General features: G+C 45.1%; 1 protein-coding gene across 1 annotated transcript; it reads left to right on the top strand.

The window, feature by feature from the left end:
* The first annotated feature begins 3,973 nt into the window (after positions 1-3,973).
* On the top strand, positions 3,974-7,423 carry LOC129639671 (germ cell-less protein-like 1). Its single transcript, XM_055564820.1, has one exon. It carries the CDS (start codon positions 5,487-5,489, stop codon positions 6,990-6,992), a length of 1,506 nt encoding a protein of 501 aa, XP_055420795.1. The 5' UTR covers positions 3,974-5,486; the 3' UTR covers positions 6,993-7,423.
* Positions 7,424-24,565: the final 17,142 nt, after the last annotated feature.

Raw genomic sequence — 24,565 nt, forward strand, 5'->3', positions numbered from 1 at the left:
ACTTACTTCAGATCTAGAGACACATACAGGCTGAAAGTGAGGTGATTGAAAAAGGTATTCCAACAAATGGAAAATTTTTAAAAATTAATTGGAGAAGCCATACTTATATCAGGCAATATGTACTTTAGACTGCTACAAGAGGCAAAGAAGGACACTACATAATGTTCAAAGCATGAATCCAACAAGAAGATATAGCAATTGCAAATATATATACCCAAAAAGGAGCACCTAGGTATATGAGACAAATACTAACAGAAATAAAATGAAAAATCAATGCTAACACAATAATGCTAAGACACTCTAACACCCCACTTACATCAACCCCACATCATCCAGACAGAAAATGAATAAGAAAACACAGGCCTGAATTAACACATTACATATTAAATGCTCTTAATTTTATCTTATCATATATATATATATATATATATATATATATATATATATATATATATGCTGCTAAGTCGCTTCAGTCGTGTTCGACTCTGTGCAGCCCCATAGACGGCAGCCCATCCGGCTCCCCCGTCCCTGGGATTCTCCAGGCAAGGCCACTGGAGTGGGTTGCCATTTCCTTCTCCAATGCATGAAAATGAAAAGTGAAAGTGAAGCCACTCAGTCCTGTCTGACTCTTAGCAACCCCATGGACTGCAGCCTACCGGGCTCCTCCATCCATGGGATTCTCCAGGCAAGAGTACTGCAGTGGGGTGCCATTGCTTTCATATATATATATATATATATATATATATACACACACACACACACACACACACACACACACACATAGAGAGAGAGCACGCACATTCCATCTGAAAGCAAGAGATTACACATTCTTTTTTGTATGAATATGAACCATTCTCTATAAGAGATCACAACCTAGGCCACAAGGAAGCCTCAGTAAATTTAAGAAAAATTTAATCATACAAACATCTTTTCTTACCACAGAGCTCTGAGACTAGAAATCAACTACCAAAACAAACAAGAAAACTGGAGAAAATACAACAGAATCACATGAAGGCTAAAAAATTCTGTTACAAAACACCCAATGGATCATTGAAGAGATTAAAGAGGAAACTAAAAAATATCTAGAGACAACTGAAAATGAAAACATGGCAATCCAAAATGTATGGGACAAAGCAGAAACAGTTCTATTATGGAAGTTTTTAGTGACACAAACTTACCTCAGGAGACAAAAAAAAAAAAAAATCTAATATAAACCACCAAACCTTACAGCTAAACCAACTAGAGAAAGAAGAGCAAACAAAACCCCAAAGATAGTAGAAAGAAAGAAATCCTAAAGATCAGAGCAGACATAAATGATCTAGAAGCTAAAAGAAGCCAGTAGAAACGGTCACTAGTGTTATCACTAAAAGCTGGTTCTTTGAAAACATAAATAAAATCGATAAACGTTGAGCCAGACACATGAAGAAAAAAAGGGAGAGGGCCCACATCAATAAAAGCAGAAATAGAAAAGAAGCTACAACCAAGACTACAAAATACAAAGGACGATAAGACACTACAATGAGCAACTATACACCAATAAAATGGACAACATAGAAGAGGAAGACAAAGTCTTAGAAAGGTACTATCTCCTCAGACTGAACCACGAAGAAATAGAAAATAAAAACACACCAGTTACCAATACTAAAATTGAATCAGAAATTTAAAACGCCCACAAATCAAGGACCCAGGCTTCAAAGGTGAATTCTACCAAGCATTTAGAGAAGACTTGATATTGATCCATCTGAAACCATTCCAAAAAACTGCAGAGGAAGGTATTCTCAACAAAATACTAGTCAAGCAAATTCAATAATGCATTAGATCATAAATCATGATCAATTAGGATTTGTCCTATGGGTGCCAGGAATTTTCATTATCCACACACACACACAAAAAAAATCACAGTGATATACCACCCCAGTAACAAAATGAAGAGTAAGAGCCCTATGATCATCTCAGTATCTGCAGAAAAATCTTTGGACAAAACTCAACATCCATTTATGATAAAAAGCCTCTCTAGAACATATATCAACAACACATTAAAAGAATTATACACCATGATCAAGTGGGATTTATTCCAGGGATGCACAGATTCTTCAATATATGGAAATCAATCAATGTGATACACCACATTAACAAATGGAAGAACAAATACCATATGATCACCTCAACAGATACAGAAAAATGTTCAACAAAATTCAACACCATTTATGATTAAAAACTCTCCAGAAAGTGAGCACAGAGGGAACCTACCTCAACAAAATAAGGGACATACAAGACAAACCCACAGCAAACATCAGTCTCAACGGCAAAAAACTGAAAGCATTTTGTCTAAGACCAGGAACAAGACAGAGATGGCCACACTCGCCACTACCACTCAAAACAGTTTTGAAGTCTAGCCATGGCAATCAGAGAAGAAAAAGAAATAAAAGGAATCAAAAACGGGGGGAAAAAAGTGAAATTGTCATTGTTTGTAAATGAGATGATATTAACTATGGAAAATCATAAAGATGCTACCAGAACACTACCAGAGTTTATCACTGAATTTGGTAAATCTGCCAGATATAAAATGAATACACCAAAATTTCTTGCATTCTTATACACTAAGGACGAATGATCAGAAAGAGAAATTACGGAAACGATCCCACTTTACATCACATTTAAAATATAATAAAAATACCTAAGAAGAAAACATACCTAAGGAGGCAAAAGACCCGTACTCAGAAAACTATAAGGATTGATAAACGAAATCAAAGATGACACAAAAAGGTGGAGAGATATACCATGTTCTTGGAGTGGATTAATCAATATTGGGAAAATGACTACACTACCCAAACTGACTAACAGATTCGATGCCATCTCTACCAAATTACAATGATATTTTTCATGGAAATAGAACAAAAATGTTTACAAATTGTTTGGAAGAAAAAAAAAGGCCCGGAACAGTCAAAGCAATCTTGAGAAAGAAAAATGGAGCTAGAGGAATCAGGCTTCCTGACTTCACAATACACTACAAAGCTACAGTAACCAAAACAGTATGGTACTGGCACCAAAACAGAAATACAGACCATGGGATAACAATAGAAATCCTAGAGATAAAACCAGTCACCTATATCAACAACCTCAGGTATGCAGATAATACTACTCTTAATAGCAGAAACTGAAGAGGAACTAAAGAGCCTCCTGATGAAAGTGAAAGAGGAGAGTGTAAAGCTGACTTAAACCTCAAAAAAAAAAAAAAAAAAAAAAAACCACTCATTCAAAAAAACTAAGATCATGGCATGCAGTTCTATCACATCATGGCAAATAGAAGGGGGAAAGGTGAAAGCAGTGACAGATTTTCTTTTCTTGGGCTCCAAAATGACTACAGACAGTGACTGCAGCCATGAAATTAAAAGATGCTTGGTCCTTGGAAGGAAAGCTGTGACAAACCTAGTTCAGTTCAGTTCAGTCACTCCTTCATGTCCAACTCTTTGCGACCCCATGAACTGCAGCACACCAGGCCTCCCTGTTTGTCACCAACTCCCGGAGTTTACCCAAACTCATGTCCATTGAGTCAGTGATGCCATCCAGCCATCTCATCCTCTGTCATCCCCTTCTCCTCCTGCCTTCAATCTTTCCCAACATGAGGGTCTTTTCCAATGAGTCAGCTCTTTGCATCAGGTGGCCAAAATATTGGAGGAGAATATGTTGCTTCAACCACTTAGGGTCAGTGCCCCTCACCTGCAGGAAGCAGGTACTGACAGATTTCTCTGCCCCTTTCCCCTCAGCAACAATATTCTCCTAAAATAAAAAGGGGGAAATGAGAGACTTAACTTAGGCAGGTTGATAAGGAGTCAAAGCCTAAGGCCCCTTTAAGGAGGAGATAAACTTTCTTTTTCACAGTCTTTCCTATAGATATGTAGGCCTCGTAGGCAGCAGTATCTCTTATTCAAGGACATGCCTTTTTTTTTTTTTTTTTTTAAGCTTTGGATATATGTTATGGGAGAAGGTCTGGGTAAAAACTTCCACAGCTGTAGCTCTGGGTTAACCTGTTCCTTCTGGCTGATCTCGTGCTGATGTCATCCCAGGAGGTATGTTAGAGGAAAGGGTCTGGAAAAATTCTCGCAGTCTTGAGGTATCTTTTATCTATTCTCAGCAGCTAGTTGAGAAGTGTATAAAGCCTTGCTTAAACTAGTGAGGTGGGTTCTCTCCTGCTCCCTTCTGATGTCTATGTCTGAAGCTTTTTCTGTCACTTTCACTTTAGATAAAATCTACACAATGCTCCAAGTGACTGAGACTGTCTTGACTGAGACTGTCTTTGGTCCCGAGTTAAATCTTCTCCTTCGGAGACCACGAATCTGGCGGCACTGTTCACCATTCACCATAAGATGTCACAACTCTAGAGTCAGTATTCATGTTTGTCTCATGCCAAGCACCACTGAACCTGAAGCATTATATAGACCTTCTTATCAACTTTCTATAGCCATCTAACAGAGAATATTTAAAATGTGATTTAAGGTTATCCTGTCCTATTCAAAGTGTGTAAACATTCTACTCACATGATTTGAATAGGACAGAATCTTGGCGACCCCATGGACACTAGTTTGCAAGTCTCTGCTATTCATGGAATTTTTCAGGCATGAATACTGGAGTGGGTTGTCGTTTCCTCCTCGAGGAAGTCTTCCCAACCCATGCCCCATGCATCTCCTGCATTGGCAGGTGGATTGTTTACCACTGGGAATGTTTGGGAAGCCCCAAACATTCTACTTAGGCAAGCTCAAATGACCTGAGAGACTTACCATTTTCAAAGTTTTTTCCCTTGTATTGTACTTTCCTTGTCATTGAAAGGTCCAGACTCTCTCTACACCGTATAATCTGTGTAGCATGTAACACTTGTCAGTATTTAATATTATTAATTTCCTCAAAAATCAAAATCCATCTCATTCCCTCCTCATTTCTTTCACTGTTTAAGTTTGTTACATGCTTAGCTGGTGTCTAAAATAGAGACAAAAGCAAAGACTGGGCAAACATTGCCACTTTTATCACAGAAAATGTTTTCACAGCCACAAATGATGGGATACCCTAAGAAAATAATTACAGAAATTAAGGTGCATAGAGCACAGAGCTGGAACCAAGATGTAATTATCCAAAAAAAGGAGTGATCACTAAGTATTTCAAATGGGGAAGAGGAAATTATGTTCTTAAAATTCATGGGGAAAATTCATACACAAAGTCCTCTGTTCCACCATTATCCTATGAAGGGAGCCCCAGAGAAATCATCCCTGGAGGGAAAGATACACAGAGTGGAATTCCTGGTACAGAGTGCACTTCTCCTGTGATGGGGAGTGGGAGGGGTCGGGGAAAGCCTCGTGGGCGTGGCTTTGCGTGGCGTCCAAGATGACGTCACAAACATCAACCGTATCCCACGACACCATGGGCTGAGCTAGTGCCAGCGGCAGCTGCGTCTGGTGAGGAAGCTTGCCCTCTGTACCCATGAGGTAAAAGCCATGGGAGCAGTAGAGAGTCGGATGCCCTCGAACAGAGTGGGGCATGCCCCAGAGGAGCCAGGTGCTCCTGAGGGGGAGGAGGAGGCCGAAGAGGTAGCAGGGGCAGTGATAGAGGAAGGGGAGGAGAGGGAAAATGCCAGACCCACCACTAGTCAAGGGCGCCACAAGCGGAAGACAGGCCCAGAAGGGCAGCTCACAAAAGCGACCCACAGGAAGAGAGCAAAAGACAGATTCGAGTCCATTTATAAGACACTTTTTCTGAGAGGAGAAGGGAGTGATGTTCAGATCCGTGCCCTGGGGGAGGAGTGGAACTTGCACAAGGTCTACTTGTGCCAGTCAGGATACTTTGCTAGCATGTTCAGTGGTGCGTGGCGTGAGACAACCATGGATATTGTAGAGTTGCAGATGCCTGACGAGAACATTGATTGTGAGGCACTGCACGAGGCCTTAGGTTTCCTGTACCGAAACTCTGTGCTCATCCCACCCAGTCGAGTGGTCCCCATGCTGGCCACAGCCAGCATGCTGCAGCTGGACAAGCTGATTCAGCAGTGCGGGGAGGTAATGAAGGAGACGGTCAGTGATCAGACCGTGTGCAGCTACTACTGCTCTGCTGAGAGCTACGGACTCCAGAACATCAGGGCCATGTGTCTTCAGTGGCTGCTGGACAATCTAATGACCCAGCATAGTGAGGAGTTATTGAGAGAAATTAGCCTGGATCTCATGAAAGAGGTCATTGCCTCTTCAGAGCTCATCGTGATGGAGGTAGAGATGGATGTGTACACGACGCTGAAAAAGTGGATGTTCCTGCAGCTGCAGCCGACATGGAGAGGCCCCCGCAGAGACCTACTGCCTGACGCCGACTCGTGGTTTGCCAGGTCCAGGCAGGAGTCAGAGGGCACCGCTTTCCTGGAGACCGAGCAGGGCAGAGCCTTCGTGCCAGCGTTCCAGCAGCTGCGGCTTGCCTACATAATCTGCGACCTGCCGTCAGCACGCATCATCGACCAGGATGCACTGATCCCTGCCACGTGGCTGGCCCCAGTGTACAAAGAGCAGTGGCTTGCCCTCCTCCGGGCTGAGCAGACCAGAGACCTCGGGCCCGTGGATGTCTTCGTGTCCGACCTCCAGAGGACCAGCATGCGGTGCGGGGGCCGGCTCCTCAGGGATGCGCAGCGCACCTGGCGGTGGGCAGGCTTCAACTTCGGCTGGGACTTGGTGGTGTGCTATGCCAACCGGCGCATCATTTTCAAGCACAGCGCGCTGAAGAAATCTTGCGGTCTCGGGGTCAGCTTACTCTGGCAGAGAAAGGTCGCGTTCCGCTTGCGCCTGGCCTCCTTGGACAGGGCTGGAAGAGCCATTTTCCGGAAGCAGACAGAATTCCAAGTGCTTTCACTGGGAAAGGATGAAGAGCTAGAGGTGGTGAATCTGGAGAACGAAGATGTGGTTTTCCCCATATATGTGACCTGTAATTTCCTGTACCTCCCCAGAGAGGGGCGTTTTCCTCAGTGAGGACTCCTGAAAACAAAATCTCAGAGAGGTGAGCAGCTCTTTCCCTGGGGTCAGGGACGACCAGCTTTGTCCAGATGCCAGCTCCTTCTGCGGGACCAACCGGACTTGCCCACCTCTGGTGGCCCAACTCTGTCAGAGTCTTTGTTGAACTGTAGCTCATAATACTTGAGGTTGTTTACCTGAGCCTATGAAGAGGAGAAATTTTAAAGCCCTGCTCCCCCAACACCTTTAGAACTTATTTGTGCTGTTAAAGTGGCAACCTGTCCTCCTGGTTTACCATCCATCAATGCCCCCTCCCATCATTTCTGCCAAGTCAAAGACCAGTTGACTTGAGAGAGCAACCTGTGAACCTACCTACTCTACCACTGTTAGGGAAACTCTTTTAAAATATGCATTTCCTTTAGCTTGATTAAAGGAACGTTAAAGAAACAGTTTGGTTTCTCTTTCAGTTCGCGTGTTTAGAGCCACTCTGCCCCACTCATTACCACCACTACCGCTAGCTTCCTTTGGATTGCTTCCCTTTCCCCATTCCCTGCCACTGAGTGTGTAGTACTTGGTTCCCATGATCTCTCACTCTGTGAACGCACCCAGGCTACACTGATGATCTTCTCTTTATTGGTTGTTCCTCAATATTCTTAGGTTAGTTGACTTTATATCATATCTTGATGTTAGCTTGGCTTTATTTTGCCTTTCCTAGCGTTTTAACCCTAGAAAGACGTCTCAAATCTTATACAACCCTATATTGGGGGTGGAGTGGAAGGCAGCAGATTGATTCTATGAGGACATCTCGGTACTAGACAGACTTTTTCTGCGGCACACAGTCATGAATTATTTATGCACCAGAATGCACTCTTTAAGCACCTTGATGGCCTTTGCCCTTCAGAAACATTTGACCTTGGAATTGTACTTGGAAAGACTCCTTCCCGCTCAAAAACAGGTCTGGTAACCTCTGGAAAGGAACGCTTTTGAATTATAATGGGAATTATTTGGCATCTGGAAGTGGGATCACGAGAAGTCCACACTAGTAATCAAAAGGGTAAGATAAAAATTGTTTTTGTCACAAAAGGAGAAGCACACTAGTCACGATTTGAATTTGTTAGTTTCTGATTACTGTTCACTTACAAATGTCACCATCCCATTCCCTCCATTGAGTCATTTTGAGGTCAAAGAATGGAAAACTCTATTTAAGAAGCCATATAAATAATAAATACATGCTTGGAAAGAGTGTGATAAATTAATACAAGATGAACAAATAAAAAAAATAGTATACTGTATTGGTGTTTGGCGGATTCATGTTGATGTTTGGCAAAACCAATACAATATTGTAAAGTAATTAGCCTCCAATTAAAATAAATAAATTTAAATTAAAAAAAAATAGTCACCAGATTTTAATGCTTTACTTAGTTGAAATCAGAATTTTCCTTACTGGTGGTTTATGTTTCTCTTCCCAATTAGATTTTATCCATTGTCGTTCAGTGAACAAATTCCTTTTGACTTTATCCATTCATTCCTTCCTTTTACTCTTTAAGGAGATTTGAAAGGCTTTGTTATCACAAATCCACATACTAGTATTAGAGTAATATTTACATGACAGTTACTTATATGAAATGGTTTAACCAGGAAGCTGCTGTTGCATCCTTCAATGTTTACCCTTAATTTTGCAGCCTCCTACCCTTTCTCGTGTTCCCTTATATTCTGTATACCTAACCAACTACAAACAATAGACTTCATTTTATTTGTGTTTCAAAATAACTGGGGAGAAGAGTAAGTCATGATTCAGTTGAAAGGTAAAATTTATTATTAATATTTTTTTTTCGGTAAGAATTTCAATTTCTTTATATAAACTTTCTAAGCAATTTGAAATTCCTTTTTCTCGAGCTGAATGCCAAGATGCCATTTCATCTAAACAGAGGTATCCTCAGTTGGGAAATTCAGAGACTACTTAGCTACAAGTGTACCTTGACTGAAAGATCTGCTTTTGTTTTTCTACCCAACTAGCTTTAAATCCTTAAATTGCTTGTTGCTGCTTACAATAGAAAGATGTTCAATAATGTACAAACAGTGACAGCTGAAATACACTCATTTAAACATTTAAACTCTCACAAACCCTGACTGTTGCCATTTGCCAGTTTGGGCAATTTAGCCAATACCTGTCTCTATTTTTTCACTTTTTTTTCTTTTCTTTTTGACTGCTCAGGATGAGGAAGAAACCTTTTCCCATGTTGATACTCATTTTGTTAGCCTCTTCGTAAAGGCATGGGGAGATGGGGAGGCAGGGCAAAATGTATAGTCATGGTAACGCTACAGGAAACCATCAAGCTAAATAACAGCAAACTAAACGCCACACTAAAGGAGATGTACCCCTATGGGATACCACGTGGTCCTTGACAATGATGAGGATTTATCCCTGTCTCTGTCTTTCCCTCTCTGTATGTCTGCCGCTCTCTCTGTCTTCCCCTATCTCTGTCTCCATTATGTCTGTCTGCATCCCTGTCTAATTTCTACCTTCTGTCTTTGTCTACCTCAGTCTCTGTCTCAGACTGCCTATCTTTGTCACTGTCTGTCTCTGTCTTACTGTCTGTATCTTTCTGTTTCTCTCTGTTTCTGACAATCCGTTTGTGTCTGGGTCTCTATGTTTCTGTCTCTGTCTCTGTATTTCTCCTGTGCTTCTGTATCCTTCTGTATCTGCATCTCTCTGTGTCTCTTTCTCCATCCGTCTGTCTTTGTCTTTCCCTTTCTGTCCCAACCTGTCTCTGTCTTTCTCCCCACCCCCAACCTTGTTTCTCTCTGACTCTCTCTCTCTCCCCATCACTATCTCTATGTCTGTTGGCTCTCTTTCAGTGTGCGTCTGTCTTTCTCTGTCTCTCAGTCTGTCTGTCTCTGTCTTTCTATCTGTGTCAATCAGCCTCTGCCTGTCTCCCTGTCTCTGTCTGCAACCATCATTCTTTGCCTTAGTTTGAATGTGTGTCTGTTTGTCTGTCTTCGCCTCCTGTTGTCAAGCGTGTGGAGCTCCTGAAGGCAGTCTATGAGAACGCTCTCCTGTTTGGAATGTATCTCTGTGCTCCCCTAAGAAAGGCTCCTGGAGTGGCAGGAAAGAAGTTCAAAGAAACCCCTGCAGAGGCTACTCAGTGGCCCCAAACCCTCCATCCCTCTTCTTGTAAAGTCCCACTGTGGATTATTACCAACTTTCTGGCTTGCATGCAAATGCAGTGCTGCGTTAAATCAATTTCCAGCCATTAGGAACCTGTAATAATCCCTTTCACTCAGCCCTTCAAGCCTGTTTTCCCCAGCACCCAATTAACTAATAGCTGGGACTTGGGGCTCCTTTGTCCTGGGTGACTCCTCACGGAATCCCTCCCCCCAGAGTGCTCCCCTGGTCCCCTTGATTGTCTCCCTGTCAGAACCCGCCTCACAGGCCAGGCAGGAGATTATTGAGCTATTAGAATGTGTAAAGATGGGGGCTCTATGCTAATGGAGATGAGAGATAAATAAAAATATTTAACTTAATTAACCAAGCAATCAATTATGACTTGAATGCTATGTCCTCCCTGTAAGGTCCTATCTTAATGTTTCCACTTTAAAAAGTCAATAAATCATCATGTTTATCTATGAGTCTCTCAGTGTGCTCCCTCTCCCCACTTACATATTTTCTAAATAATCATGTTCTTCAAGATCGAGTTCTAACACATTCAGACTCATCTGTCCTACTGAGTGCCAGGCCCTGAGCTACAAATAGGAACCAAGAGCAGTGGTCTCCCAAAAGGCTACTTACACCCTGGGGAGGAGCACCAGGTGAGTTAGGGGTTGATAAGAAAATACTGGAAGTTCCATTTCTATTTTTTAAAATATTTATTTGGCTGTGCTGGGTCTTAGTTGCCACTTGTGGGATCTAGTTTCCTGACCAGGGATTCAACCTGTGTCCCCTCCATTGGGAGGGCAGAGTCTTAGCCACTGGACCATCAGAGAAGTCCCCATTTCTATTTATTTATTGTTAAGCATGCCTTCTGTTAATCTCTATTCTTGTGTTTTCTTTATCATGACTGTAATATATGAATGGGCTTCCGAAGTGGCTCAGTGGTAAAAAATTTGCCTGCAATGCAGGAGACACAGGTTCAATCCCTGGATCAAGAAAATCCCCTGGAGAAGAAAACAGAGACCCGTTCCAATATTCTTGCCTGAGAAATCTCATGGACAGAGGAGCCTGGCAGGCTACAGTCCGTAGGGTCTCAACGAGTTGGACATGACGTAGCAACTAAAACAACAACAATGTATGAATACAGAAGTACACGGGTGTCATTTTTTAATTAATAAATACCCAAATATCGAGGGGACATAACTTAAAATTTTTAATCACGGGGTACCCAATCAAAAAAGTTCAGAGATGACATATGTAGAGCGGTAGTTCTCCAAGAGGAAAGTGGGAAGTGGGTGAGAGATTTAGAACGCTCTGGAGAGAACCTTTTCAGGATGGACTTGCCCATCCTCCTGGCCAGAAACCATAAGAGTCACAGGAGAACAGGTGGAAACTGTTTGTCATGTTTTAAATCTCTAGGTGGTTTATACTGATCCTCCACCCTCTCTAGTCCCTGCTGAGACCTGCCCAACCACTGACTTCTGGGAAGCTCTCTTCCACCCCCTCCCCAGCCTGCACTGGACCATCCTGGGGTGTCCAGGTCTGAGGGTGGGCCCATTGTCAGTTCCCGCAGATGTGGGGGTTTCTACCTGGTGCCTCTTTCCATAAGGTGTGAGAAGGGGAAGACCAGTGTGCTGGCCTCCACACATCACCCTCAGTGAAAGGCATTACACACACACGTCATGCGGCAGGACTTCCCAGGTGGCGCTAGTGGTAAAGAACCCACCTGCCAATGCAGGAGACAGAAGAGACAAGGGTTTGATCCCTGGGTCGGGAAGATCCCCTGGAGAAGGGCATGGCAACCCTCTCCAGTATTCCTTCCTGGAGAATCCCGTGGACAGAGGAGCCTGGCGGGCTACAATCCATAGGGTTGTAAAGAGTGGGACACGACTGAAGCAACTGAGCACGCACACTTGGGGCCGAGCTGGAAGGTGGTTTCCGGGACTTGGTCCCCAGGGAGTCCCTGAGGACCCACCCCTCCAGACAGAACACAAAGGGCCAGGTTACTCAACGCGCAGCCTCACCACCCTTTCTGCAGTCCTTTTCTCCGAACTTTCAGCACGCACTGCCCTCTTGTTGCCTCTCTTGTCCCCGAGGAATTTACACTGAGTAAAAGGCCTGTCCAGAGGGCTGATTTAGGAAGGGAAGACGCTGAGGACCGACAGACGCATGGCTGCGAAGCAAGCCCTCCAACCAGACCTGTCAGTTAGGAGGCTGCCCTGCCCACACCTGCGCTGGGGTGGTGGTGCTAAGAGGTTCTGACCCAGGCTGGTGGGAGCTGGACGCTGAGTCCAGGGCTGCCCACCCACCGGCCTGCTGGCAACCCTGGAGATGGCCAGACATGAAGAAGTCGGCCCATGTGACTCCATGTGTGATGGAGACAAGAAAGAGAAGATGGAAAGCTGGTCAGAAATGAGACACACGGAGAGAAGGCGGTGTCGGGCAGGGTAGACCCTGTGGCCAGAGCCAGCCCAACGGGCAGCCGTTTCCGAAACCGCCTCCGCGGGCGGCCACTCCTGATTCTGAGACAGTGCTGCCCCTTGTTCTCCAGGTGGTCTGGGAGCATCGGGTCCCTGCAGATGCCAGAGCCAAAGGAAGCCAAACCTTGGGTAATTGTCCGCTTCCCAGGCAGAGCCTCCACATATGTGGGCGGGGGCGGGGGACACACGTGGGCAAGGCCATCTCGTGTGCCCCTGTCTCCACACCCACCTCCGTTTCAGGCTGAACTGGGACCCTTTCCACTCCCAGGTCAGCCCTGGGGGCTCACAGCAGCAGGATTCCCGCGCTGCAAATATTGACTGGAAAGGAGACTGGAATGCGGCTCTCATTTTGCCCCCTGGGATTGGCCGAGTCCGGCCCTCCCTGGAGGTAGCCTGAAGGCGAGATGAGTTTCTTTCCGTGGCAGCTTGAGACCCTGGGGACTTGTCTCTGCCTTCACACGGTCTCTTCTAGAAGGACATTCGTCCTGTTGGGTTAGAGGTCCCCCTGCCCCAGTCATCTGCCTTCTCACCAGAGGATCGGAAGCGGGCAGCCACACATCACAGCCGGTTCAGGCTCCTCCTCTGGTGAAGCAGAAGAGAAGTGAAGTCGCTCAGTCGTGTCCGACTCTGCTTCTTTGCGACCTTATGGGCTGCAGCCTACCAGGCTCCTCCGTCCATGGGATTCTCCAGGCAAGAGTACCGGAGTGGGTTGCTATTTCCTTTCCAGGGGATCTTCCCGACCCAGGGATCGAACCGCTGTCTCCCGCATTGTAGGCAGACGCTTTACCGTCTGAGCCACCAGAGAAGTCGAAGGTCTGTTCTGAAGAGGGAACAAGGGGATGAATGGGGCTGCGTTGTTGCCCAGGATAATGGCCAGGACCCAGGGTGAGGGCAAGAAAGGCCAGCCACATCAGACATAGGAGGTCATAGGAAGAGAGCCTGAGGGACAGGGGCAACAACCTGAAGGACACTGCAGTGAACGGAAGGGTGCTTCTGTGCCCCAAAGAGGACAGAGGGGAACTCCAAGAGAACCACTTGGAGAGGGTGGTTAGATTAGAGACGGCCAAAAGAAGAAAGACTGGCATCTCATCCCCCCACTGGCCAGTGACAGAGCTGGAGAAATGATAGGATTGGAGGGTGATGAGAAACTCTTCAGAGAACGTTCTGCAAGCCTAAACACAAGGTGCAGTGGCATTTCAGCCCCCTCCTCCATCCATGGGGAACCACAGAGAAGGCGCTTGGTATGTGTTCCTTTACATTTGTGAGCAGAGGTACCAGCTCAGCGTCCCAAGACTGCCATTACAAAGAACCACAAACAGGGCAGCGTGAAACAGCAGATATTCATTGTCTCTCGGTTCTGGAGATCAGAAGTCTGAAATCAAGGTGTGGGTAGCACCGTGCTCCTGCTGAAACCTGCAGGGGAGAATCCTTCCTTGCCTCGCCCTGGCTTCTTTTGATTTGCCAGCAAGCCTTCGAGTTCCTTGGCTTATAGCTGCACCACTTGCATCTCTGCCTCCGTCATCTGCGCTGTCCTCCCTGTGTGTGCCTTCATCTGGTCTCCTTACAAGGACATCAGTCATCAGATTAGGGATCCACCAACCTCCAGACCTCTTCTTAACCAATTCTATCCGCAGTGACCCTGTTTCCAAATATGGAACATTCTGGGGTACTAGAGTTTAAGACTCAACATATCTTTTTTGAGGGGGACACAATTTCACCACCAACTGTTACTGTTATGAACCATTTCTAGACCAGAGATTTCTGAAGGTGGGAGGCTCACTGGATTGGCCAGAACCAGCTGAACGAGAAGGCTCTATATATAGCACAGAAGAGTGGTCCCCAACCTTTTTGGCATCAGGGACTGAGTTCATGTAAGACAGTTTTTCCACAGACCAGGGATGGGGATGGTTTCAGGATGATTCAAGTGCATTACATTTATTGTGTGCTTTGTTTCTATTATTATTACATCAGCTCCATCTCAGATCATCAGCCACTAGATCCCAGAGAGGGGATCCCTGGCATCAGTTCAGTTCAGTTCAGTCGCTCAGTCGTGTCCAAGTCTGTGACCCTGTAGACTGCAGCATGCCAGGCCTCCCTGTCCATCACCAACTCCTGGAGCTTGCTCAGACTCATGTCCATAGAGTCAGGGATGCCATCCAATCATCTCATCCTCTGTCATCCACTTCTCCTCCTGCCTTCAGTCTTTCCCAGGATCAGGGTCTTTTCTAATGAGTCCACTGTTTGCATCAGGTGGCCAAAGTTTTGGAGCTTCAGCTTCAGCATCAGTCCTTCCAATGAATATTCAGGACTGATATCCTTTAGGATGGACTGGTTGGATCTCTTTGCTGTCCAAGGGACTCTCAAGAGTCTTCTCCAACACCACAGTTCAAAAGCATCAATTCTTTGGCGCTCAGTTTTCTTTATGGTCCAACTCTCACATCCATACATGACTACTGGAAAAACTAGACAGACCTTTTTCAGTAAAGTAATGTCTCTGCTTTTTAATATGCTGTCTAAGTTTGTCATTGTGTTTCTTCCAAGGAGCGAGTGTCTTTTAATTTCATGGCTGCAGTCACCATCTGCAGTGATTTTGGAGCCCAAGAAAATTAAGTCTTTCACTATTTCCATTGTTTCCCCATCTATTTGCCATGAAGTGATGGGACCAGATGCCATAATCTTTGTTTTTTGAATATTGAGTTTTAAGGCAGCTTTTTCACTCTCCTCTTTCACTTTCAAGAGGCTCTTTAGTTCTTCTTTGCTTTCTGCCATAAGAGTGGTGTCATCTGCATATGTGAGGTTATTGATATTTCTCCCTGCAATCTTGATTCCAGCTTGTGCTTCATCCAGTCTGGCATTTCCCGTGATGTACTCTGCATATAAGTTATATAAGCAGGGTGACAATATACAGCCTTGACAAACTCCTTTCCCAGTTTGGAACCAGTCTGTTGTTCCATGTCTGGTTCTAGCTGTTGCTTCTTGACCTGCATACAGATTTCTCAGGAGAAATGGCATGAGCTATGCCCCTGGCATAGAGCACCTAAAAGGAAGGCAGGTAACACCCATCCATTCCAGTGCTCAGCGATTGCCAGAGGATACAGTGACAACCCCAGGGACTCCTGTGCTTAGGTGTCAAGGAGTCTGTGGTTAACAGGCAGGCCCCAGGGCGAAGCTGAACATCACTCCCAGAAAAGCCAGCCTGGAACTTCCCCACTTGACACGGGGTTGGTCAGGTAAGGAAACCTCTGCCTCCTCCACCCTTGCTTCCTGCCCCTCAGCCCCTTCTAGGAGAGAGAAAAGAAGAAAGGGTCTCAGAAACTCACTGCACCCTCTTCCTGCTCTCTAAGCAGTCGTGAGCCAACACTCTGGCCAGCCCAGGAGGAGGAAGGGGACAGTATCATATTGTGCTTAAGACTGAAGTCTAAAATGCTGGAAAGAGATGGGGCGAATGAGTCAAAGTGACAGGAAAGTCAGCACCCAGCCAAGAAGTCATTAAGGAGTGCACTCACCAGTTGGGGGGGAACAGCTACACTTATAAATACAAGTAGTGATTGGGAAAAAACTCATGCCATTTCAAGATCACACTCCAACCAATTGTGATTCCTCCATCTGCTAGCTGCAGTGAGTGTCTCTGAAACTGATTTATGAAAGTATCACATGCAGGCTGCTGCCCTCGCCAAATAGACGGTACCCTTCATCATGTGCTTGGGCCCTGAGCTCAGACAGCCGTCTTCCTGTAACTGAGGAAGACATCTTCCTGCCCAGGTAAGAACAGGTCCCAGCCCTCAGCACTCCAACACGAGACACAAAGCCACACTGGAGCGGCACAAAGAAGTCTTTGTCAGTCTCCATCCTCAGAGGATCTCAGTACTCCTCCCATCTGATTGCAAGTGTCAGAAATCAAGGAACTTTCTCCAGGGTGGTATGGTTAAGTAAGGGCTGTCTGGAATCCAGGAAGCCAACTCCACAATGTATTTTGAAGAATCAAGGTTATTGAGCAACACAGACCAAGGAGAAAAATGCTATAGGCAAACGACTTCTTGAGCTTGTTACTGCTCCAGGGCAAGGTGTGAAGAAAGCATGCTGATCGATGCTGTACTATGGAAAGAAGTGTCAAGAAGGATCAGGATAAACTTGCTCACTGCTAACAGTCAACAACAGCAAAAAAAAAAAAAAAAAAAAAAAAGAGCAGGAGTATGGGGCCAAACGGGACTTCCCCAGTGGCTCAGACAGTAAAGCGTCTGCCTACCATGGGAGAGACCTGGATTCTATCCCTGAGTCGGGAAGATCTCCTGGAGAAGGAAATGGCAACCCATTTCAGTATTCTTGCCTGGAAAATCCCATGGACTGTGGAACCTGGTAGGCTACAGTCCATGGGGTCACAAAGAGTCGGACACGACTGAGCAACTTCGCTTTCAATGGCAATTCAATTAGAATATATCCATCAAATACTAATCAAGAACCCACTGGTGTAGACATAGTGTTAGGCATGTGCGTGTGTGCCCATAGTCGATTTGGTCGTGTCCAACTCTTTGCAGCGCTGTAGACTGTAGCCCACCAGGCTGGAACTTCTATTAGGTAATATAATACATAGAAATGTTTTACTTTATCCCCCATGTCTCTTAACATCTCTAATATCTTATACTTCTTTAAATTTTTACAATAAATTCTGGGCAATTTCTGAAAGCTTTCAGTTTGCTTATTCTTTTTGTATGTCATTTTGCTTTCTCAAACAATTATTATATTTCCATTTCAGTGCCCATATTTTCATTTAATATGCCCACTATCTTTTCACTATCTTTCTCTTTTCTAGCATTTTTATTACTTCATTAATGTCTTTAATCCTTTGAAGCATCTGTTTTTAAGAATTCACGTGCTATGCTTAGTCGCTCAGTCATGTCTGACTCTTTGTGACCCCATGGACTGCAGCCCACCAGGCTCCTCTGTCCACTGGGACTCTCCAGGCAAGAATACTGGAGTGGGTTGTCATGCCCTCCTCCAGGGGATCTTCCCAACCCAGGGATTGAACCTAGGTCTGCCACATTGCAGGTGGATTCTTTATCGACTGAGCCACCAGGGGAGCCCAAGAATACCAGAGTGGGTAGCCTATCCCTTCTCTAGGAGATCTTCCCGACCCAGAAATCAAACCAGGGTCTTCTGCATTGCAGGTAGATTCTGTACCAGCTGAGCTACCAGGGAAGCCCTTTAAGAATTCATATCTCTTACATTTTCCAAAATTCTTAGTCATATCCACGGACACATGTTCATTATGGATTGTTTCCGTGTGAGTTTTAAATTTCTTGAGCCCGTATTCGACAGAACTCCATCTGTGAGAATCCTGTGTCAGGGTGTGTCCTTCCAGTGGGATTTTGTGTTTGCTTTTGCCAGTCTCCCAGGAGGTATCATCAGCCTTGGGCCATTTGTATGTTAATGTCTTAGCCTGAGGATTCCTGGACCACCCAGATAGTATAAATTAGAACCAAACTCAGGCAAGGTACAGGCTGTGACTACAGATTCTCAGGGGGTACTCTTTCCCATCCAGACCCAAGCCAAAGAAGACAAGCATCTTTGCTGGCTCCTTCTGCTGATGAGTGGACTTTTGTTTTTAGTCCATTATTTTACTGAGCATGTTGCCCGTAAATGACTCTAGTTTTAGGCAAGAGCCTCAGTTCCAACCCCTCTGCTTGATGCGGGTCCAAGGCTTTTTCTCTGAGGGGGTTCAGACCAAACTCCTATCCATTACCAGGTCTCAGAACAAGCTGGCCTCCTCTCAGGACTGCTGTGTCTTTGATCACATTATTTGTTGTTGTTTACTCACTAAGTTGTGTCCGACTCTTCTGTGACCCCATGGACTGTAGCCCACCAGAGTCCTTTGTCCATGGGATTTTCCAGGCAAGAATACTGGAGTGGGTTGTCATGCCCTCCTCCAGGGGATCTTCCCAACCCAGGGATTGAACCTAGGTCTGCCACATTGCAGGTGGATTCTTTATTGACTGAGCCACCAGGGGAGCCCAAGAATACCAGAGTGGGTAGCCTATCCCTTCTCTAGGAGATCTTCCCGACCCAGAAATCAAATCAGGGTCTTCTGCATTGCAGGCAGATTCTTTACCTCTGAGCCACCGGGGAAGCCCATACTTACCAGTCTGGCTTTCTGTTTGCTCTACATTTCTGGCCTTGGGGATTTCTTTTACTTTTCTATAAGCTCAACTGTGTATTGAAAAGAATACTTGTTCTATCATAGCCAAGACTTTTAGGTGTTTCGTAGCAAAAGAGTTCCCCAAATTATACTGGTTCGTCATATCTACAAATTAAAGTCCGAACTTCCTCATAGTTATTATCTTCTCATAGTTTGCTGAGTCAGACACTTTATTACTCCAGATTAATAATTTCATTGCCTCTGTGGGCAATATGTCAGCCTCAGCTCCTCTTGTTAAACACCTGGCCTCGCCACCTGTCTTAATTCAAATTCCTGGGAGTAGTTACTGGTTTGGGCCAGTCCACTGGGCCATGGGCAGCCCATGAGTCACCTGCTTTTGAGTCAGTTCCAGTCAGATGCAGCTGGAGGAGGAGAGGGGTCCCATGGTGTAAAAGACCGTAGCCTAGTGCTGCCTCAAGTCAGATAAATCCTTAAAAGGGCTTGCGGATACAGTGGCCCTGCCATAGGCATTTTGAACCCAGTCCTCTGCCCAGCACTGTCAGAAAAAGATCCCTTCATCATCCAAGTAGCATTTTGCCCATGGACAAGCAAATAAATGAACACATAGTTAAGGTGTCCAATAGAACAAATAGCTAGCCCATAGTCGCTTGTGCCAATTGTGACGGTTAATATAGTTTTGATTGAAAAGGCAGTCTCTAATGGCCTCTGGTCAACATTTTTTGTCGACGATTTAGACACTGAGATCAAAGTCAGTTTATAAATTTGACGAATGAGACAAAGTTGAAAGGGACAGATAACACATTCCAGAAACAAAGTTCAAATGGTTTCGGCTGATTAGAATAAACAAGATTAAATTTAGTAAGGATTAGGTAAAGCCCTGAAGTTAGGTCCAAGATACCAATGGGGAAGCACAGGATTGCTGGCTTGGCATCAATTCACAGACAGAGGACCTGGGGGTTTGAGTGACCGTAATTTCAACCTGAGCCTGGTTGGTCCTACTCAGCTCCCACCCAAGTCTTCCTAGCCTTGGCAAGACATACAGGACCCACAGAAAAGAGCTCCCCAGCAGTCACCCAGCATCCGTGGGCTTAGCTGCTAGCTTGCCTCATCAATCCCACCCTTACTCTGACCTCTGCCCATTCCTTGTATTCCCCAGCTTACTCCCTCTCACTTTATCCACAGCTTTGTTGCCTGGACCCTTCTTTCACATCTCTGCTCCTTAGTCATTGCACTTGGAGCCTTCTGGGTCTCTGAAATCCACCTCACACTAGGACCTTGGAAGAAATTCAGGACACATTCCTCCTGGAGAAGAGGCCATGGAAAGCATTCGGGCATCTCTGAATGGAAGCAGGAGCAGACATGTTCTATGTTGCTCCAGGCAGGAGGGAGAGTCACATGGATCAGATATCTGTTCAATATCAGGCTTTCACATTTCAATTAGTATGTGTGAGCTTACTCTATGCAAGGTGATAGGTGCCTTGAGCCATCCAAAGGAAAGACTTTGCAACAAATGGAATTAATTAATGGAATTAACCAGCCACAGTGTTGGAGGGAGATCCTTGACCCTTTATCAGGAAGACTGCAGAATCGATTCCTGCCCTGGAGAAGAGGTCTAGATTCTGACCTAAAGGCCCCCATCTGATGGCAAAATTCTGGTTTTAACATGTTATTTTCAAGCCAGGCCAGCTTGCTCAGAAAAGCACTGACAAGAACTAATCTTTTGAATGCAGAAAGAGTGACAGTCCGCAGCTTGTCACACCAAAAGAATCAGAATGACCTGCAGGAACACCTGCAAACGCTTCTCTACCGATGCACTTTGCTTCTGGCCCTTTACGTTAGCCCAACCCATCCCCAGGCTGCACCTGCAGAAGATAAAGCCTGCCTGAAAATAGCCACGGGTGTTCAGAGCAATTTCCCAGAAATTCCACTCTCTGATTTGGCTCGAATTCCATCTCACCCTCCTCCAAGCTCTTGGCTCTGACTTCACCTCAGTTATCTGAACCTTGGCTTTACTTATTCTATAGACCAGAGAGATTTTCGGACTTTAGCACCAGAATCACCAAGAGAACTTGTTAAAACATGATTTCTGTCTCCATCCCCAGAGTTTCGAATTAAATAGGTCTGGGATGGGCCCAAGAATTCACATGTCTAACGTGTTCTCAGGGAACACTGATGCTGCTCGTCCAGGGACCACGCTTTGGGAATCCCTGCTCTAGCCTGTAGCACAGCTCCTGCCTCCGCAGGAACTCCCCAGGCTAACTCAACCCCCACGAGATCCTACGTCTGCCCCCTAAGGTGCTGTAGCCCCAGCCACCCCTCGGGTACCGCCAGCATCTTTGGATGCTATTGACAAACAATGCCTAAAAATTCCCCAGATCACTTGCCCAAAACCCAGGCTTTCTTGATCTCTTCAAATACAAGTGCTTCAGAAGGTATTTTGCCATGAAAGTGAAAGTTGCTCAGTCGTGTCCGACTCTTTGTGACCCCAAGTACTATACAGTCCATGGAATTCTCCAGGCCAGAATACTAAAGTGGGTAGCCTTTCCCTTCTCCAGGAGATCTTCCTGACCCAGGGATCAAACCCAGGTCTCCCACATTGCAGGCGGATTCTTTACCAGCTGAGCCACAAGGGAAGCTCATTTTGCTATGGTTTTATAGAAATAATTCATCACCGATCCTCCGGGAATGGTGTTCTTTCCTTGAGAGAGTGTTTGAAAAAGCCATCACTCCCCCAAGTCTTCCTAAATCAGGTGAGACCTGGCTGGTAGCCTTCTAGGTGCAGAACTGGAGGGCCGGAGCAAACAGCTGAAGGTAGACAGTAAGGGCCATTTATTATTTTTTTAAAAAAGAAACTCTGCATGATTTTTTTTGTTTGTTTTTAACTTATTTATTTGACTGTGTGGCATCGGTTGTGGCACATGTGCTCTTCTATCTTCATTGCAACATGTGAACCCTTAGTTGTGGCATGTGGAATCTGGTTCCCTGACTAGGGACCAAACCCCGGCCCCTACCTTGGAAGCACGGAGTCTTAGCCACTGGACCACCAGGGAAGTTCCAGTAAGTTCCAATTATTAAAGCTAACTCTAACTTAACTTTCATTTTGGGCCAGACTCTGTCATAAGCACTTTGCATGTATTTGTTATTCCATGCCTCATAGCAAACCCGTAAGGAAGATATTACTGTTATCCTTCTTTCACTGATGAGACAACCAAGCACAGAGAGGTCAGGTAACTTGCTGTAGGTCACACAGCTAGACCCTGACAGAGCCAGGATCAACCCCGAGAGTGGAAGCTCCAGAGCCTTGCACTCTGGACTGCGCTGCAAACCTGGAGTGACTTGCAGACTCTGAAATCTATGTTCTGGGGTCAGGCTCCTTTTTATACAGAAACGTGAACCCCAGTTGGGCACCAACTCTCAGGTCTTCTACCACTTCCTCACCATCTTCTTTCACACTGAGAGTTGTTCCTATATAAAGGAATAAGTAATTTGGGAACACATAATTTGAAGAGTCAGCAAACAGAGATTTGGGAGAGCCAATGGGGAGGACCTAAGACCATTTCAGGCACACCCAGCTGACCATGAACATAAACCTGACTTTAATTAGCATCTTGACTGTTTTGCAATGACTTAATTGAGGTGGGAACGCTGGGGGCACAGAGTTCTTGAGGGCTGTCTGAGACAGTAGGCATCCCTGGAAGTCAAGGTAGGTCTGAGCCACTTTTTTTTTTTTTAAGATTTGTGTGTGTGTGTGGACCATCTTTAAAGCCTTTATTGAATTTGTTACAATATTGCTTCTGTTTTGTGTTTTGGTTTTTTTGGCCATGAGGCATGTGGGATCTTAGTTCCCCAGCCAGGAATGGAACCTGCACCCCATGCATTGGAAGGCGATTGTCTTAACCACCGGACCGCCAGGAAAGTTCCTGAGCCACTTGTTAGTTTTGGAGGTAGTTCCTAAAGACGGGCTTATTACAAATGTTTGCATCAAAGAAACAGACACCTTTAATGTAAGAAATACATCATGCAATAGCCTGGTGAAATTCACAAGATGACTGATTCCAGGATCTATTGGAATGCGTGTGAATTCTGTGTGCCCTGGCCATGCGGTGGGCTAACAATCTGCCATCTGAGGGTGCTGTGAGGGGTACCTATCCTGTTGGGTAGCTCAGTGCCTGTGTGTGAACCCTCATGCAGAAAACATCTACACGCAGTGCTGGGGTTGTCCCTCCTGCCCTGGGGATAGCCAGCTGGGACAGCCATCCCTCCCCTGGGGATAGTCCCAGCTCCATGCAGATGCTGAGACTCCGGGTCTCCTGGAGTCTGGACCAGCCTGTCCCAACACTTTCCACCCTCCGTCCTCTGTCTTCAGACCTTCTCCCTTCCTACCTCTCTACTGAATTTCTCCCATCTACTGCTGCCCGAAAACGGAAAATGCATGATGTCCTGGCCAAATACCAACATTTTAATCAGCATCTAATGGTTCCTTTGCTTTTAAAGATCCCTTGTCTTGAAGCCAAGAACACGTTTCTAGACCTGTATATTATTTCCACCTCTGGCTGTGAACTTGACTGAATAAACAGAATCTGGTCTGCCTCTTTATTGGAACAGAAGGGGTACTGTTTTCAGTTTGCCTCCCCAGCCTTTCAGAGGGGCTGTACTTCCACACAGACCCTGTTCCCACCCAATATCTGCTTCCAAGCAAGCCACAGCTGGACCAACAGCTAAACTTTTTCCAGGAGTGGGGGCATCTCAGCAAACTGATAGGGTTGATGGACAAAATGCAGGCTGCCCAGGCAAATTTGAATTTCAGATAAACAATGAATAGTTTCATGGTATAAGTGTACCCCAGGCAATATTGAGGACATAGTATAAGTAACACAAAATATAAGTTGGTTTAAAGGTATTTGCCATTTATCTGAAATTCAAATTTAATTGGGAATGCTGTGTTTTTATTTACTAAATTTGGCAACACTAAGGATAGATCAGATAAAATCCAGTTAAATAAGAGTTCCAATATGGAAGCAACCTATATGTCTATCCGCACAGGAGTGCATAAAGATATGGTGCATGTATACAATGAAATATTCAGCCATTAAAAAGAATGAAATAATGCCATTTGCAGCAACATGGATGGACCTAGAAAGTGTCATACTAAGTGAAATAAGTCAGGTAGATAAGGTGAACTATCGTGTGACATCCATTATACGTGAAATCTAAAAAGAAATGATCCAATGGAAACGAAAAGAAAGAAGTTCCTGGTTAAAGTATTTTAAAATTAAAAAAAAACAGATGTGGTACACATATAAAATGGAATATTACTCAGCCACAAAAAGGAATGAAATTATGCCATTTGCAGAGATGTGGATGGACCTAGAGACTGTCTTACAGGATGCTGTAAATCAGAAAGTGAAAAACAAATATCGTATTTTAACGCATATATGTGGACTCTAGAAAAATGGTACAGAGGAACCTGTTGGCAAAGCACAAATAGAGACAGACATAGAGAAGGAAAGTATGGACAGCAAGGGGAGGAGTGAGGATGGGATGAATTGGGAGATTGGCATTCACTTGTATGAACTACCATCCCATTCCTAACAAGCCAGCCTTTGGGGCTTCCCAGGTGGCGTTAGTGGTAAAGAACCCCCTGCCAATGCAGGAGACATGGGTTTGATTCCTGGGTTGGGAAGATCCCCTACAGGAGGAAATGGCAACCCACTCCATTATTCTTGCCTGGAGAATCCCATGGACAGAGGAGCCTGCCCGGCTACAGTCCATGTGGTTGCAAAACGTCAGACATGACTGAAGAGAT

The sequence above is a fragment of the Bubalus kerabau genome, chromosome X (genome assembly GCF_029407905.1).
Source record: "Bubalus kerabau isolate K-KA32 ecotype Philippines breed swamp buffalo chromosome X, PCC_UOA_SB_1v2, whole genome shotgun sequence".
Taxonomy (NCBI): Eukaryota; Metazoa; Chordata; class Mammalia; order Artiodactyla; family Bovidae; genus Bubalus; species Bubalus kerabau.